Consider the following 19,706-nt stretch of genomic DNA (forward strand, 5'->3'; position numbering starts at 1 on the left):
TATTATGAAGGAAAATTGAATTATAAAGACTCACACAATAAGGTGTTTATTAGTGGTGCCCTCAAAATATACATTTGCAAGGACTTTATGAGCACTATTTATAAAACAGGGAAACTGACATTGCCTTAAACATTCTCTGATTGTGATTGGGAATCCATCCTTACCATTGAAACACATGGACAAGAAAGATTCCCATAATGTTTGATTCAATATTTTAGAAATAGAGCCCTATGCGAATACAAGATACTATAAAGTTTAAGTCTAGTAGTGCTGACTATAAAGTTTAAGTCTAGTAGTGCTGACTGGTTGGTTTGTTACCACTTGTGTCACTATGCTTCAATAACAAATTTATTAAAACTCACACTGATTTTACTACATGGTCAGCAAGGCTAGGCTTCAAAATCAAGGATATTCACAGCGCTTTTCACTTGCTACTCATTATTCTAAAATATACACTCTACAAATTCAAGTTATTCAGTGTTAGTTTCTATGATGGATGTAGCATCAATGTCTTTCAAATGCACCAAAAGCATCTAGAAACCTAAAAATACGATATGGATATCTTCCACAGACAATGATGAATATAAAGCTTACTTCCATAGCAAAGACTCTGCAAGCAGACTTCCTTAAAGCCTGTTTCATGGCAATCTCTAGGCCCTCAAGATCATGGTGCTGGATAACAAATGCTAAAACTGGCCATTGGAAATTTCGCTCTCCTTTAGACAGTGAGCTATGAGCAGATATCAAGCGAGACAGCTCCGGTGATGGGTGTCTAAGTAAGGAGGACCCAACTTCTGCAAAAAAAAAAAAAAAAAAATGTTCTTTCAAGCAAGACGTTACATGCTAAGGAAAAAGTCACAACTGTTAGTTTCAAAATATACCACCATCATGGATCTCCTGTGCCCCACACATTTGCAGGTGTTTGCTACCCGTACCTATCTCTTGGAATTTTGGCACACAAATTTTGTACATGCTTGTTTGCCTTTTGAGCCCTATGTCTTATGGCTCCTGAGTCCTGGTATTTCATTTGGCACAGTGTTTACTTACTGGTTTCTTTCCCATTTGAAGGAAAAAAAAAAAAAAAATAAAAACATACCAGCATCTCCACTGTTGACTCTTCTTCTGGGAATAGCTTTGACTCGTGGCTGAAGAACTGAATGTTGTTTGTCATACTCTGAGGCCACAACTGAATAGGATCTTTGGAAGACTGTGCGCTTAGCAGAATCTGTATCTGTAATAGGGCTTGTTTCCAAACTACAAGTATATAAAAAATATTTTAAAAAATATAAAATAAAAAACAAACAAACCGTATAACATACGTGTATATACATGGGTAGAATACCTATATTCTACTTGAAAATAGGACTTGCATAATCTTACTCCGAGAAACCTTGATTAAATCATTTGACTGTTAAACAATTGATAACTTTGTAAATAGATTGTACGAGTCATTTATTATACCTGGGTGGCATTGATTTCATGTTGTTCTCTGGTTCCTCAAAAACATTTGGACAAGCATCAGGAGTGACAGATATGTAAGGAGCTGGAACTGACGTGGATCGAAGATATCTCATTTCATCCTGAAAGAGGTTGTCATCCTGATAGCCTACAAAGTTCTCATGATGATGCCTATGATATAAAAGTGCAGACAGATCTTTTAACCACATCCATAAACAGACATGCTTAACTTTAAAAAAGGAAAACTTTTTGGAGGCTTTTAGGAAAAAAATAAAAAAAGCTTGTGTAGCTTGAAACCATAAATTTTATACAAAGCACTAAAAACAATGTAAATCTGACCCATTTACATTAGTACATTATAGTGACCAACAAAAGTCCCCATATTCTGTAATCCAGCAGGGCTCTGCAATAGAAAACACCCCGCTTTTTTATCAGACCATCTTCCCCTCACTACCCTTCGTTCTATCACTGCAGCCCAAAAGGAAGAGAGGTAAGAGAAACGGGCCACTGTACAGATGAGTATACATTGCCTTCTATTGCAGGAACCTTTAGAGGCGTCACAGTCTCTATGAAGTAAATGTAACACCACAACATCACTGAAATCCCATAAAAAGTTAAACATGTTTGTGTGTTCATCAATTTTAAACCTTCAGCTTTTATTTAAGTATCTAGGTATGGCACCATATTTTTTTTTGTTTATTCAGTTTGTTCGAGAGGATGCAAGAAATCAGCAGCACCAAGATAAAACGAAGGATGAAGAAAGTATTTTATGTGAAAACAAAGACCAACAGTTTATTAATGTTTATGTAAATTACATTTAATTAAATCAGGTATTCACTAGGTGACAGGTTCGCATCTCAGCCAGGACACTTTCTGACATGGTTAAAAAATACTCCCCTTGCCGCTCTCTCCGCTCCTCCAATGATCTACTAATGACTTCCTCACTTATAACCTCATCACACGCACGGATACAAGACTTCTCTAGAGCTGCCCCAACTCTCTGGAATGGCCTTCCTGATCCTATTCGGCTTGCTCCTGCTTTCTGCTCATTTAAAAGAGCGCTCAAAACCCATTTTTTCAAACTTGCCTACCCGTCTTCTTCTGTCATTTGAAACCACCACTACTTCCCACCACTACATACCTCCCATCCTATTGTGTGTGAAATTCCCCCACCTACTAGATTGTAAGCTCTTCGGGGAAGGATCCTCTCTTCCTGTATCACTGTCTGTATTAGTCTGTCATTTGCAATCCCAATTTAATGTACAGCGCTGCGTAATATGTTGGCGCTATATAAATCCTGTTTATTATTAATAATAATAATAATAAAAATATTATTAATAATCATAATAATGGAATTTGCAGTTTCTCCCCATGTTTGCATGGGTTTGGGTACCCCTCAATATTGGCCTTAGACTGTATTAAAGACAATTTGACTATGGCAGGGAGAAATAAATTGTGATCCCCTTTAAGGGGCAGTTAGTGATATGACCATGAACTTTGTAAAGGACTGAGTAATATGTTGGCGTTATATAAATACAGATAAAGAACTTAGGAACTGGAATAAAAAAAATACAAATGTTTGAAAAGCTACGCTAGTTTTATAAATCTCCCCCATTGATAATTTCAGAAAAACAGTAACATATAATTACTTAAGTAGCTTACTGCACATGATAAGAAAATAAACTACTATTTTATTATGAAACACTTCTAATTAAAGTCAGAAAAATGCACCCACTTAATTAAAAACTCCTCTTTGCAAGTGACTGAAAAAAGCAGAACTTACCTTGCCAGTGTCTGCAGGTAGAGACATTGCATTTTGGGGGGCAGATCTTCAGAGATGCCTTCTTTTACACTAGGTAGCTGAGATGGGAACGGTTTGGGTGGGTGATAACACAGAATACTCGGTTCTGCTGCACTGCTCAAGGACAACAGGAAAAGTGCATTGGCTTTTATCACTTGATGAGCTTCCATGGTAGGTAGAGAACGTGGAGTTTTCACCTGCGCTGGCTTTCTCCTGGTTGGCTTTACCTATAAACATAGAAAAGTACCAAAACTACTTCAGTATCATATTACAGATGAAGAACATGCTGCTAGTTGCACTCGAGCACCAGTGGAAACGGCAACATCGACTTGTTTTTCCAAAGCATTCAGATTGATTGGGTCATCTGTTCCCAACAACAGATCTCGGTTTAGTATAAACCGAGATTTTTTTTATTATTATTAAAAGCCATTTGGGGATGGAAAAATTTTACGTAAAATTATAATTTATATATTTATAATTTTTAAATCTTGACATAAGATTGGCTTCCTGCAGACATACTAATGTAAAGAGTACCCTTCTTTAACCCCCCTCAACGTTCCAATTATGTCCATGTCCTTATTTCCATGAAAAAAGCGTTACATTTTTTGCCATGAAAATTTATTTTACATTGTAGGCCTATAATTCTTAGGTATAACTCACCGAAATATCTCCAATATTTATTAAATTTAATAATAAACTTTAAATAAAAAACACAAAAATCTGTTAAAAATAAACTAAAAAATAGTGAAAAATAATATAACTGTACAGTAGCTTGAATAATATATAAATATAATTATATAATAAATAAAGATTTCTTTGTATTGGACTCAATACAGCTATTTTGTATTGAATACAATACAAAATTATTTGAATTTCCCACCGATCCTCCTGCCCGCACTGACGCATGCACCAATGACACCGGGAAACCCCGTCTCTGCACATGCCGTGAAGAGATCGAAAAAAAGAAGACGTGTCCCAAGGAGCTGCGGGGACCAGCAGGACACTGGGGGATGACAACGGAATATGTTAAGTCGTTTTTTTCCCCAGAGTGTGACTCGGGATTACCGCTTTTAGCATGGTAAATCCACTCCAAGTCACACTCAAGATTACCGTTAGGGGTTAATATACTGAAGGAATCTTAGAGCTATTTCAGTAGTAGCACTTCTCAGTAGGTCACCCATTTTCGGAAAAGTCACTAGCAAGGACTAAATGTGTAGTACCCTAATTTTACACAGCAGCCAACAACTACATATTGGTAAATGTAAATGCTTGTGTAGCATAACAGAAGGTCATGGTGTTCATATAGCTGTAATGTTTTGGAACAAATGAGTAGAGTATATTATGAATATAAAAAAGGTAGAAAGGTTAAATACACACCTTCCAAACAAAATTCTTGGAACTACCAGCATCATTTCTATCAACACCAGAGCATTGGTTATGTGAACTCAACCAAAGGGACCTCACCTTTGAGAAAATGTGACTGACTTTTGTCACATGATCAGTGAGGGCAGAAATACAAACTTAGGGGGGAAAGGCATTTCTGGTCTGATAGTAGCACTCATATTTAATATTTTGTGTTTTTTATTCCAAGGGTAAAGCACCTTAAGAAGTTAACCCTTGGAATAAATACATGACCAGCCAATACTGAATAAAGGTAAAATTACCTTATCCCTTACCACTGCTTGTTTTTCACGGAGATATTTCTCTCTGCAGCGGTCACAGACTAAGTACCAGGTGCTTCCACCTATTCCTCCATCACCGCAATTCCCAGCCCATCCACCACAGAAATGTCCTATGCTGTTGTAGCCTTGACCACCAGCATATCTTCCACAACCTGAAACAGAATATTAAATATGTTTTGGTTTTAATACCTGCAAACCCAAAAAGTAGGGATACCAGAAAAAATGAGATGAAAAATAATTACACAAGCTACATGCAACATTTAAAAACAGAGGCATTGCCAACTGAGACTTTCAAATAAATCTAACTTTCTAAGGCTTAGTCTACACGGACTGTTTCCCCAGCGTTTAACCTGAGGCTTTTAAAGCCCATGTTTGAAGTCCCCATGCATTCCAATGGGCTAATCTACACCAGGACGTTTCCTTCAGGCACGTTTTTGAGCTTTATTTTAAACGTTGCTTGCAACGTTTAAAAAATTAAAACGCTGGTAAATCGCGGGAAAACGCGTCTATTGATTTTAATGGGAGCGTTTTCCTGCGTTTATGCATGCTAGAAATTGTCAATAAAAAAGCTTCCATTGATTTCAATGGAGGCTTTTACAAACGTTTTAACAATAGCCTGTGTCCTGTGTCACTATTCCATGTGTCATGCATGAATAATTACATGTACTATGCTGTTAAAAATTAACACCTATGCCTGGCACGTGTGAAGATTGTCTGCCATTGTGTTTGCTTTTGGTGCTTTTCACACCTGCAAATGATGTCATTCATTATCACTTGTGTAGTCATTGTCTTTAATTGTGCTTCACTTTGCACTCTTTTCACTCTATTCTGTGTATACTGTTACATTTGTCACTGTACTGTTGCATGATCACATTATCACATGTATGCAGGGATGTATGTACTTCCTGTACTTGCAGAAATCACTGCCCAGGGTTACAATTTGCATTTCTACCAAGTGCTAAAACGCTTGTAGAATCGCGGTAAAACGCGGATAAACGCGGCATAGACGTTTTTCAGCTTTTTCCGGCATTTAAAAAAAAGTTTTAAAACGTTAGAATAAGTGCAAAAAAACGCTTATAAACGCAGTAGGAACGTTTACATGCCTTTTTACAAAACGTCCATGTAGACCCAGCCTAAATAAACCCTAATCTAAGATTCACTAAAGCTAGTAACAAAATATTTGTAATCTCAAAAGACAAAAAACATATTGTAAATCTAATTTTGTACTTAGCAGAGGAAGGTCCGATACACTCTAGCAACCAAGCACAAAACAGTAGCCATAATGCGGAAACTCTAGGAAATGTTTTTGAACAGCCTCCATTCCTTTTATAAAATAGGCCACATTATATGAAGAAATATTTCTTAGTAAATAAACAATTGTCTAATGAGAAAATCAATGAAATAGGTTTTATTCTGTTACATAACTGCTTCTAAATAGCATTTGGAAATAAAATTATCCTTACCAACAAACCAGTCTGTGTGAAACAAAAAGTTATATGTGAAGTACAACAGAGCGTGTGGTCATCGTTGTTATCTCAAAAGTAAAAAGTGTTAAAATATACCTGGGTGAGCTTGCCGCATGTGATACGTCACTGGATAAGGGTGGGATTCCCCACAGAGTTCACAAATGGTGTCTTTTTCCGGTCCTCCTACTGCTAGCTGGGCCATTTCACCAAAGAGGTTACCACGTGGCCGTGACTCTGCCTTTTCTTTTTTCTTTTTCTCCTTCTTCGCTTTTTTGCTGTCCTTCTCACCTTCTTTCTTCTTTAACAAGGCACAAGAACCAGGACTGGGGAAAATCATATTCTGAGAGGCTGCTTTTATGGTGGCCAGTGAAATATCCTCCCAAAAGGCCACAAGATGTTGAAGCGTTAATGGGAGAGGCGCTCTGGATTTAGTAGAATGGTGATTTGAAACCTCAAATGGGGAACTCTCATGCTTGCCATCCTCACACTTCTCATGAAGCGTCCGTTCAGTAAGCATTGACAAAACTTTGTTCTTATTAATACTGACCATTTTTGATATGTCTGGCCCATGTGGCGATATATGAAACATGTTGAGAGCAGATGATATTTCTATGGAGTGCCGGTTCTTTAACTTCACTTCTTTTTCCTCAGTAGGTTGTTGACTGTTAAGACTGCTTCTAATGGGTGCATGCTCCTTGGACAGGTCTGGATTAAATTTCAAAAAAGAGGAACAAGCCATGGCATCATGAACAATCCCTTCATGCCAAAGAAAAGCTGCAAACACGGCTCTTGCACATTCAGCTACAGATGGGGACATTGCTTCCTTTGCTGGCTCAGCAGATCTTGAACCATCTTTAAACAGAAAGTTTGTTTTTTCTTTTTTGGGACGAACATGTCGGCCAGCACTCTTACGACTGACTTTGGGAGATGACCGAGTGTCTTGCTCTTCCTTTAATGGTGCTTTTCCAATGCTAAAATGAACTTTGCATGCACCATCATCCACACTTTTTACCTCAGTACTGTCCTCGCATGTGCTGTCAGTAATGCTGTTGGTCTTTAATGTACTTGAAGAACAGACTTCAACTACCTCACTGTGCAGATTCTCTTGAACAACATGTGGAGATGGAGCTCTATTTTCACTACCACCAGCTGGTTTACCATCTCTTACAGTCATTTTTGGCTTGGGTGAAGTGGACCTCCCTCTTAATGGTTCTGTGAATGGTACTTTTTTCTTGCGCAGTGTGTCAGGATCAAGAGTATAGGAATCTGACTTGGATCTTTCCCGTGGGGGTTCCAATTTGGTCTTTGTAGGACCGGCAGCTTTTTGAGGTAGGTTTTTCTCCTGTGGAGATGAAGAGCGTGAAGCACCTGCACTGGACACACTGGCCTTTCCGGCAGGAACGGTCTTTGGCTTTGGTGAAGTGGAACGAGAGCCAGGACCAGGAGATTCAGATCTTAAACCGGATGATTTTCCATCAGATTTTAGAATCTGTAGAGTGTTGTGATTTGGTGATAAAGATCGGCTGTGAGAATCCGATCTGAGTTTTGCAGCATCTGATTTGAGAAGAAGAGACTCACTAGCTGTAAGACCCTCATTATTTCGTGGTTTCTTCTGATCAGTATTAGATCGGCTTGCTCTTCCATCAGGCTTGGATGACTTGCTTTCAACCTTCTGCTTTGAAGGCAAGTCTGATTTACTTGTTGTAGGTGTTGCCTTAGCGGGAGCAGCAAAATGTCCCCTTTCATCTGTACAACACAAAAAATGCATCATGAGGGCTTAAATCAGAAACTGTGTCTAGACAATTCTATTTACATTCTGCAACACAAAAGAGTTTGGGGAGAATAAAGTTGACATTTTTACCTAAATTATTTAACAGTTACAAAACATAAATCTAAATTATTGGAAAGAAAAACCTTTACAAACTCTTATTATAATATAAAAAGTAGCAGTGACATCATCAATGTGCTGCACATTACAGAGCATGGCCACCCACTACAAGCAAGAACTGTGACTGCTTTCTATAACAGCTTCTTCTCAGAAGCAAAGCATCATACTGAATTACTGCACACATCTGAAAGCATACCAATTCAAAAAGTGTTATGCCATTAAATATGGAGAATATTTACTTTTTCTGGAGTGTGCAATTCAAAGTACTAATATTTTCATGTAAGTACAAATTATTTTCATATATCGCAGCTTACCAGTCGTTAGATATAGTAGCTACACTTTTTTTTACTTCATCCTATTTTAACCTGGTGTTCATGCAAATACCAGGATACTGTCCTTTCACTTCTACACTTTTCTCCACACTACATGATGGATTGAGAAAACTAGTACTATGCACAAGATGGATAAAGGATGTTTGTGTTTTCTTTTCAGCACACTAGACAGGACAAGGTCACTGGATTTCTGGTAAGATTAACTTTTTTTATATACTTGCACCAATGGAAATGTTCTTAACCTAGAAAAAAGAAAAACTATGCAGCTACCAAATCTAAGGACTATTTAAGAGAATCCAATGACATGTACCCATTCAACTTATTAGTAAACCCAAGTATAGAGGATCCCAGACAGTTAAAATAAACTAAATGATAAATATGAGTATTTCAAAGAATAGATGTTAAAAAAGCCATGAAAATTCAAGTTAAAATTGCATGTCAAACATTTTATAGATACATTGACATCAGTTCAGCCATTGCGTTCCAGAGCTTTCCAACTGATCCTTTCTGATGTATCCTTTATTTGAAAATGTACACATTCCTAGTGTTCTCCCCAGTAATTTTTGCTGGGTGCGAAGAAGCTGCAGGCCAGGGCATAAAAATCCAGTAACCCCTTTAATTCTGTCAGCTTTCTACCAACCCCTTATAGTTAGTTCCTACATTCTAATGCCCATCCCCTTAGTATGACCCATCTTTGTATTATGCCCCAACTGTCCAGTAACCACTTAAAAACAGCCAAACTAAAAAGTAAAGGCTAAAAATGGGTGGAGGAGAACATTGCATTTACCATCATTTCTGTTACAGTGACAATTTTCAATTTGGACAAATGAAGGGGCAAATTTCCCCCAGAGAGAAGACTGACAGCAACTGAAAACTGACTTTAGGTTCACCCTTTTATAAATCCAGAATCAATGTCCATGTAAATGTTCACAAAATGTAGACACTAATTTTTAATAAGGCTTAGTTCAACATCCCACAATATTTTAGAAACCATTCACAGATATTCTCTAAAACACATTACGTTGTAGAAAATAAGGTCATATAAAGGTCTTAGAAGACTGAACCTTTACTTATTTTGTTTGCCATTTTTCAAGTTTCTGTCAATACCTTTTAGGCTGGCACATCTATTTTTTAATATGAGTTGGACAAAATAATGTATCAATTTTACAAACCAATTTTAATAAATTCATGATTCTGGCAAGGCAGCAATAAATGGTGCAAGGCATGAACATTAACTGGTATCTATATTAAAATAAAGTTTATCCACAGAAACATGTTGCTACTAAAGAACATTGCTTTATAAAAGATCAGGCTCATTGACAAGCTTGAGATATTCCATAAATGTAGCTTACCTCCAGTTAGTATGAAAACAAGGGCTTAGTAGTATCTCTGCTTAGTGTACAATGAGTAAAACATCATGCGATGAGGAGCATGCATACCCACCCTTTTGTCTGATATAAAGATGAATAATAGTAGATGTAGGACGAGCTTTAGTTTTGCTAACAGGCTCACAAGAATCATCACTGCATGGTGTGTGGTCTACAGTGGAAGACAGATGTACAGAAGCAGCAAAGAGTTAAGCAGACACAAAAGCACTTTACAAAGCAGGCATCAAATGACAGCATACAGCAGCTATAAACTACAGGTGCTGCTTAACTGCAGTCATTGCTTGATGATGGGAATCCATGAATTCCTGGGTCATTAGACTTGTTCTGGGTTTTTATAATGGGCTTCATCTAAAACTTTTACTAACTGTACTGTAAAACAGACAATACTGCTGATCAATAATTGTTTGGGTGCAAACAAACCCAGAAAGTGGCATAACCTGTGCTCTCCAGCAGCATAAGCCTCCTTATTGGACATTTCATATACTGGGTAGCCTTTACTGGCGACAGGGAGAATTAAGAGGGTGTAGGTCCAAGTTCAACGTTTACAGGTAAAGCCAAGATTTGCTTATATTCGAACCTACTTTATTTAATAAGTTGCAAATGATTGGTTGAATTTACCTTTTATTATGTACTTTTCCACTAAGTTTGAAAAGTCCAGGTTGGTGAAAGTTTTTTTTTTTAAATATATACACACCTTTAAACATATAAAAAGGTGTCATGCAACTATAAGTCAAATAAGCTGTCTGGTAAGGAAAATGCCTTAAAAATAAAAACATAGCCAAATCAACAGAGACCGTTTCTAGACAAGATATAGTTACTTAAATCTGTTAAAAAAATAATAAACCCAGGAATCCATGAGAACATAAAATGCAAAGTATTTTAAAAAAGCAGCCACATGCAACAGATAATGAATGAACATATTAATTAGGGAAACTGAACATTAGAGGAATAAAGGATGGAGGATGGATATGAATAGGAGATAGGAATGGTAAATGGTAATACAATATGTAACACAGAGCTGGTAAATATATGTATTTACACACAGCAAAATGAATATCGGCCTTTGTGTCCCTGATTCCATATTATCCAATTGCAAAACAAAGCAGATACAAAATTAAGAGAAAGCCTTGCAATGTCTACTAAATGCAGAACTGCACATTATATACAATTTTAAACAATATATCAAATCCAAGTCATTACAAAAAAAAATAAATAAATAAAAATAACTGATGCATCTGACTACACTGTATTTGCTAACACAAAAAGGGGGTTTTAACAGTACTTATTGTATTACTTCAGCTGAATTTCTCAGACTGCACCAATACAAAATCAACCCAAAACAAATTAAAGGTGAAACATCAGTCTCATGAAGAGAATTGTCTTTCATAATTAGAAATAAAGGATATAACCATTTGGTAAATTATTTAGCCAAGGAGAAGTCTCCAATTCCCCAGATAAAGCATAAATGAAGTAAAACATATCAAGAGAAAATATCAAAGCAATAACTATAACCATGTAAAACAACTAAACACATCTTCAAAATTTCAATATTAGACCCAATTAAAAGAATTCTGTTGCCAAAAACACAACCAAGAAAAAAAAATTGTTTTGGTGAACAAACAACTAGGCATGCATAAACGTGGAGGTCTCTGAAGAAACTAAAGAAGTTGCTTCAGATAAAATGGATGGGTGCAGCAAGTGAGAGCGACAGACTTACTCTGAAGCGGAGGCTGAGGCTGCTGGAAGGAGGGGGACTGTCCGAACACAAATGGGCTGTGGACTAGGGAACAGGGAGGTTTTGCAGCTTGGTCAGAGATGAAAGGAGTTGGCAAACTAGGCCGTGACTGAATGGAATTCAGTATGGCACTCAGCTGATCACCTGCAATGGTCAAAACAATCAAAACTAAAACCCATCAATAAATGATTTATGAGAAGGTCACAACATGCTACTAAGATATACCATAACATATCCAATGCTTCTACACTGGCCCTAACCAGAGTTACAAAGGTAGACATATACCGAAGGCAACACAGGCTTGTTTTTTTTTTCCTGCATGCCCCCAAATATCATTAGGAATTTGTACAAAATGGTAATAAGTCATTATATACATTAATCCTTATACAGTTCTGACCCATATAAAAAAATAAATAATGCTATTCACATTGTTAGAAATAGCAATAGTAGTGCCATTTACATATTATATTGCTTCACACAGGTTTAAAACATTAAACTTTATTTATTTTCACAAGTTTATCATCAATCAAGAAGTTTCATCAATAAAGAGAAAACTCATGAGGCTCAGATCAACCCAAATTTTTTTTTTTATTATTTTCTTTAGATAAGCATTTTTTTTTTATTTTTATGTAACAGCTACCTAACCAATTACCAACTTTTTTTTCCCATGACCCAGATTTTTTATTTTGTTTTATCACACCTTAAACTGGGAGATTATGTACACTGCCATTGTTGACTCGATTAAAAAAAAAATGATTTCTGTTAGGTTGCTCTGCCTTAACACATTCTGAATCACAGGATCAGAACAAGCGTGCAAGCTGGGGTGTAGGGAAATACCATCCAAACTGCACTGACTTAAATAAACCAATAAATCAAACTCAGCTACAGAATCTGATAGCACTGACTGGTAAGTGAGCCTATTTCCATAGAAAAGTTCAATTTTCTGCATCTCATTAAAGCTGAACTTTATAAAGCCAGTTATATTCACCTGTCCCCATTCTGTCGTAGTTCACTCAGTCCTGGCACCTGCATCTTAGTAAATATGACAGCACCAGTAATTGTTCATGCAGGTAAGAATTCTGATTACTTACTGATTTATATCAAGGCAATTATAGTTTTCTTAAAAACGAGTTCAGCAATGGCAGCATTCAAAATCCACCAGTAGTAGGTCAGGTTTAAACAGCTTTTAACCTATTTATTAATGATTACAGCTGATGTATAAACCAGTTCACGGAACACCACAGGTTCCGAAATCTGTGGCTATATCTCTCACATAGCTTACAATGTGGGTGGATAAGTGCTACGATATTTTGCTTTGGGATCTGGTTATATAAGCTGAAGTGGAACATCCAGTTTTCAGAATTACAAACCTAGGAGCGTTATTGTAGTCTTTCAGAAAATATGCTGTATGGGATTTATTGAACAATTACAATTGTACAATTACCAACACGGTCTCATCCTAATACCAAGTAATACAACAACGCCTCATCCTATTACCAAGTAATACAATCATATATTTAGGACTTATTCATTTTATTATTAGTTTTTATTCTGCCTGTTTATGTCCAAAACATCTGTTAATACCTAAGAATATTAAAAATAATTTGATGCGGATATAGATACCAAAAGAACACACCCACACCCACCCACAATGAAGAACTAAAAAGTACAGATTGTACAGGAGGTTGGAAATTTGAAGTTAAAAAAAAAAGCTATTTGCAAACAAGAAGCACATTTAGATTTACAAGTAAAAAATAAATAAATATGTAGACAAATTTCCTAGAAACGAAAATAGCATGAGCACATTTTAAAATTTTCTAAAATACTGTTTTGTAACAAAGAACACATTTTAGTTTCTAACACAGCCATCTTATGGGGATGTTACTCCCTGTGTTTGGCCAGGTTCTCTGCTTCTCCTTTTACCTCCCTAGTGTCCAGAGACTGTTGCCAAGTGTCACCTTGAATGTCATCTTGGATGTGTTGCCAACAACACCAGCACTCAAGTTGGGCATTATATACTATTCCCTCTAACTTGTAGTAGCTACATCAAAAGGTTATTGGACCTTTTGACTTGGATCTTTAATGTAGCTGCCATAGGTCAGGAGGAGGAGTAAAGAATGTGTAACTTGAGTACTGTTGTTGGCAACACATTTAGGATGATGACACTTCTTAAATGTCTTCCTAAAAGCAATAATTTCACTTGGATGCCCCCCACTGTTGTCCTGCTTGGTGATTTGTTCCGATTCTGCAATAAAATACATTTCCTGGTTGGAAATATACCACACTCCTTCTCTGTTGAAAGTATAGTGTGACATTATGTATGCATGTCAGAGCAGCCATATTTGCTCATTACATATATAGTTCTTGCTTCTCAATGTTACAAATTGGGTTTACTTTACAACAGCTGAATTTCACAATGATAGTCTAGAAAATAATCCATGCAGAGTGCATTGTTTACAGCAAGTTCTAAAGAGCCTATGACGCTGTGATACACGGTTCCTCTAGTAGCTAATCTCTAAACCTCTAAATCTAACAGAACAACATTTTTAAAATGCTATTTCTTGCAGTTTTGTTAATGTCAACTAAAATATACTTATATATATATATATATATATATATATATATATATATATATATATATATATATATACACACACACCATATACACTTATATATACACACATACACACACACACACACACACTATACAGTGTTCTCCCCAGCCCCTTTTAGCTGGGCACACCACCCGGCAAATTTCAGCAATCACCCGGCTGTTTTAGGGTGGTTACTGAAGAGTTAGGTCACAAATCAGGGGCTTCCACCCGCCTACAATTTCTCTCCACCCAGCTTAAAAAAAATTCTGGGTTGAGCACTGCTATATATACACACAATATACACTACAAAAAAATAAATAAATAAAACAAAAAGTACTAAGAATTTAAACACACCAGAGCTAAAGTAAAAAACCCTTTACCCTTTTTGTATTGCACACTGCTCTACAATGCTTTACAGAAATGTGACTATACAATTTCATCTTTATCAGCCATAATGGTTAGCCTACATAATACTATACAGTGTGTATTTAACCACTCATGGCAATATATCAAACAATCAATATAGTGTTTAGCTGTTGCTGCAAGACCATAAAAGAGTATTCTCAGACATAAGAAGCACTTTATTACACACAATTAAGTACAAACCAATGAAGAACCAAAAAGGCAAGGTTAAAAAAAAAAAAAAAAAAATACCTTTATTATTTCCAAGACCATAGTCAAACCCGGCCACAATGTTTCCACTTGGAGTTCGACGGAAAATCTGTATAGAAAATGGGCTTGGAGGTGGAGTCTGAGAACCCTGGTCTAAAATTTGCTCTGCGTAAGAGAATACAAAAACAATTATATTTCAGTATGACTTCATTTTGAAATTGTCATCAATTTGCCACAACACCATGGAAGTTTGTAAAGACCAAGTAAGGTATTGTGAAACAATACCTTACTTGGTCTTTACTAGATTGTAAGCTCTTCGGGGCAGGGTCCTCTCCTCCTGTATCACTGTCTGTATTAGTCTGTCATTTGCAATCCCTATTTAATGTACAGCGCTGCGTAATATGTTGGCGCTATATAAATCCTGTTTAATAATAATAATAAAAAGATTCATCAGTGGTACAAACCAAACCTTAGTACACTGCTAAAACAACAATTTTGTTACATGGTTTACACTAGGTGTTCCTGGTAGACTGACTTTTCCTTGCCGAATCAGAAGAGTTTCATAAAGTTAGAACTCCTTTGCTTCCCATCTTTACTATTCTGTTCAGTATGTGACATTACTGTCCTATATTTTGGCTACAATAGCATAATTGAATGAATTCTTTAGTTGAGATTGTTCTACAGAAGAAACTAGTGAAGGCTCTTGGTCAATAACAAAACTTCTTCACATACTCTTTAACATTTTCATTAAAGCTGTTCTCCTCCAAAATAGAAATAAATTACCATTTTTACTGACATTCTAAAATGTTAAATGATTCAAACGAGAAAATAAGACCGCAAGTTTGGGCCTTCACCTTAACAACAACAGTGGCATTGGGGGTGAACACAGTAAATCATCTGACAGTACCCTGTTCTGCTGCTCCCAATAGCCAATTAAAACATTCCAATTATCAATTCTAGATCTAGTATCCTAGAACTTGCACCTTTAGTTTATGTTACAGAGATATATATAGCACATCATAAATGGATTACTTTTAGGAATTATTTACATAATGTGCAGGGTAATGATATATATATATATATATATATATATATATATATATATATATATATATATATTCACACATACACACACACAAATAGAATTGTACCCAAGGTGTTTTTTTTTCTTTTAACTTATTAGCAACCATTCATGCAAGCAAAGTTATTTCTCCTAATGTCTGCAAATGGCTAGATTTCTTTTTGATCAGGAATCTGGGCTTAACCTCTTACCACTAAAACACAAAGTAAAAACAGAGGAAATAAACTATAATATACAAAAAATACACACACAGTACTACAATTAAACATTATACTTGCCATCCTCATGACGGAGATATTGATTGCCACCAGCATCTCTAGCCAAGGACCAAGCCTCACCCTCATCGTTCTCACAGAATTCTACCATGCTGTTTTTATCCAGCTGTACCCATGTACCTTCAGAACTCACCACCTGGCACAGAACAGAGATTACAACATTCATGCAGATCTTAACTTTCTTTAGTGCATCAAAATACAGAAATAATGGCTGCATGCTACAATACTTATATAGATTTCCACTTCCAGCATGACACAAAGTGAAAATAAAAGTTTAAGTTTACGAATCTCAAAGTATCAGAATTCAAACTAGCCAGGTAGAGAAAATGCCTAGCAAATAAACGGCAAGCTTAGCAGGAAATGGTTCAGATTTGTAAGAAGGCATCCACAAATTCCAAGGGTGGATTGAGAGATAGCATGACACACTACACCCTGAAGCAAACTGTACATAGACACACCAAAATTTATTTACAAATCATTGTTTTTGAACAGCCCATAAGCATACAAGCATTTGGTATCTTGAAAAAAGCAACTTTACAACAGTCCTATGGAAACGTGCAAGTTTGGCAATTGCTATAACATTGTGAAAATAAAACAGGGAGGACATCTGAGGAAAGAAAAGATTTGTTGCTCTGATATTTGCATGACATAAGCGGAGTTTAGTAAGTCATCAACTGTAGCTAGAAGAGTCCATACCTCGCCCACAGCCTTGACTTTGTTTCCAAGTACTAACATTCCAATTGGGATACCTCTTAGGTTTGGGCAGCTTCTGATGTTGTGACCAGAGGGCCCAGTCTTCACTACCTTGTAGTATCCAGGCCCGCCCCTGAGTACTGAGGCATCATGTTCCCGAACCGTCATTTCCTGTGTGCAGCGCACATTGAAATCCCTCAACAAATCCTCCGCATTTGCTACCTGCTCCTAAGGAATAAAACAAAGCAGATCATCAATACGTCATCATTACATATTCACATAGAACCATTTATACTTTAACATACACATATACATGCCAATTTCACAATTCCTAAACCACCTACTCACTGCTCGGCACAAGAATATACAGTACAATCTTTATGTATAATAGGGGGTGTTCCAATCCAAGTGTAATATGACCAAACATTATCATTCCAGCAAGGAGACCCATGATTTCACAAAATAATCTGCAGCCCTGTTACAGGAAAAACAGTATGGCTTGTCCCAATCTTACCAACAAATGTAAACACACACAAAAAAATCAGCTAATTTTAGTAAAACATTTAAATTGTGGTTTGTCTGTGGCATAGTGTCTCTTGCAGAGTCCCAATTCACTTTGTGAACAGCCTGAACTCCTTTAGTAAGTTAACACCAATGTTTACTTTTTAACAGTCACTAATTCAATTTAAGACAGCCTTGCGGAATCAAAAAAGGGACTGAAATGAGTGTGCTGGGAGGGAGGCAAGTTCACCACATTTTACATATTCGTATGACTAAAAAAAAAAAAAAAAAAAAAAAAAAAAAGGCGGGAGGCATGAACAGAATCTATACAAAAATTGTTTACCAAGTTTTCCCTTTCACTGTTGTATGTTGTATCGTGTGCATTAACTAGGCCGCCAGGCAGGGCTGGGTTGAAAACTGATGGGGAGAAAAATGCTTTTGAAGAAAAAAACAGTAAAATGTATATTTCACCTTTTGCATAAAGTTCTTTTTTGATGGGCATTATTAAACTGAACTGAACATTTATGGGTGATTTGTACTGCACTACACAGGGAGACAAACAAAAACAAGCTTTTCATCTACAATAAAAAAAAAGAGCCTGTTTATGGAATTTACTTTTGCATTCATAGAAATGCTGATATTGTAGCTCTGATACCACAACTGTACAATATTAGCAGATATTAAAATCCCATCAGGTTACAATACAAAATATTTAACACTATTTGTGTACTTGTATTTTCAGAAAGTTTGATTTTAACTATGATATAAAATCAGGCTAACCACAACTAAATTTGTTACTAGGAATAGAATAAAACAAATCTAAACATTCCCAGTTTTCTAACACTTCAATGCAGAATGAGCTATAAAATAATGCTTTCAGTTACCCAAAATCATTAAATTTTTACTTACTGGTAAATGATCGCCTAATGGTCAATAAACACCCCTTTCTAACTGCATTGTATGGGGTACTAAATTACCCCTGCTTAGTATGATAAACATAACAGGAATCATTGGAGGCTGAAGCTTGTCTAACTTGATGTACCATATTTTTCGGACTATAAGACGCTCCGGCCTATAAGACGCACCCAATTTTAAAGGAGAAAAACCTAGAAAAAAAAGATTCTGAACAAAATACTAAAAAATCACTCTGTGTCAATGTATCGCCTTCTAATCACTCTGTGTCAATGTATCCCCGGCTTCTCCTCGCTCAGAGGAGGAGGAGACACGCGCTGCAGCCGGGAGGAGAGCGAGGGGAAGAAGCACGCAGCATCGCGGGATCGCGGTATCGGATGAGTATGATTTTTTTTAATTACCGGTATATTTAACATGTATTCGGTGTATAAGAAGCACCCACTTTCCCCCCCCAGTTTTGGGGAAGAAAAAGTGCGTCTTATAGTCCGAAAAATACGGTATTTGGATCTATGTACAATCGCATGATAATCGCAAAATAATGAATTTTCTGTCTACTATTATTGCTCTACTAAATACTTTCGGAATAGTTATACATTTTACTTTATTAGAATAAATTATATCACTACATATATTTAACATGAAAATATTTTCCCTGCTCATACAACTGTAAGAAAATTAAGTTACATGCTTCCTGTCTTTACATACTGCATATACAATGAAGACAGAATCTTTATTTTTCAACATGCAGTGAGGACGTTGCATGCACTTGTGAACAGGTGTTTTCAAGTGAATGGCATAGAGGTCACGATTAGGGGTTTGAGACAACCTGCCTTCTTTACAGGGCTCCCAAGACAAGTTTACTTTAAACACACTCCGTGTAAACATGTACATACATGCCATGGTAGCAAATCAATTCCTGACATCAACAATGATTTTAAAATGTATTTTTCTATATAAAACAAACATTATGCTCCTTTACAGGTCTGTTATACAAACATATTTTGATATTACTATGAACATCTCAAAAGCTCCAGTTTCATATAACTGACACACATTGAAAAAAAATAGAAAAAATAAAACTATAAAAATAAACTTACATGTTTTACATTGTTGACACTACATAAACTGCCAAAGTATAAATGTAGAGTGTAGTGTACTGATAATTTCACTTGGCAATACCAAATAATTTATAGGTTATGATAAAGAAATAAAAGTTATGAAAAGTATAGTAATCCTAAATAGTATCTGAGATTGTAGGCTCTTGAGGCAGGGTTCTCTCCTACTGTCA

The 19,706-nt window shown here is 36.3% G+C and overlaps 1 protein-coding gene across 1 annotated transcript in view; it reads right to left on the reverse strand.

Moving 5' to 3' along the window:
• Window positions 1-19,706, reverse strand: part of MYCBP2 (MYC binding protein 2) — a 138,813-nt gene that overhangs the window by 21,275 nt on the left and 97,832 nt on the right. The window contains exons 51-59 of the mRNA XM_072400450.1: window positions 17,009-17,233; window positions 16,316-16,448; window positions 14,999-15,121; window positions 6,504-8,153; window positions 4,924-5,093; window positions 3,242-3,486; window positions 1,462-1,629; window positions 1,097-1,254; window positions 595-794 (exon numbers count right to left, since the gene is read on the reverse strand). Of these exons, the coding sequence (XP_072256551.1) occupies window positions 595-794; window positions 1,097-1,254; window positions 1,462-1,629; window positions 3,242-3,486; window positions 4,924-5,093; window positions 6,504-8,153; window positions 14,999-15,121; window positions 16,316-16,448; window positions 17,009-17,233 (3,072 nt within the window). The remainder of the gene's footprint in view (window positions 1-594; window positions 795-1,096; window positions 1,255-1,461; window positions 1,630-3,241; window positions 3,487-4,923; window positions 5,094-6,503; window positions 8,154-14,998; window positions 15,122-16,315; window positions 16,449-17,008; window positions 17,234-19,706) is intronic.

Source organism: Pyxicephalus adspersus, chromosome 1 (genome assembly GCF_032062135.1).
Source record: "Pyxicephalus adspersus chromosome 1, UCB_Pads_2.0, whole genome shotgun sequence".
Lineage (NCBI taxonomy): Eukaryota > Metazoa > Chordata > Amphibia > Anura > Pyxicephalidae > Pyxicephalus > Pyxicephalus adspersus.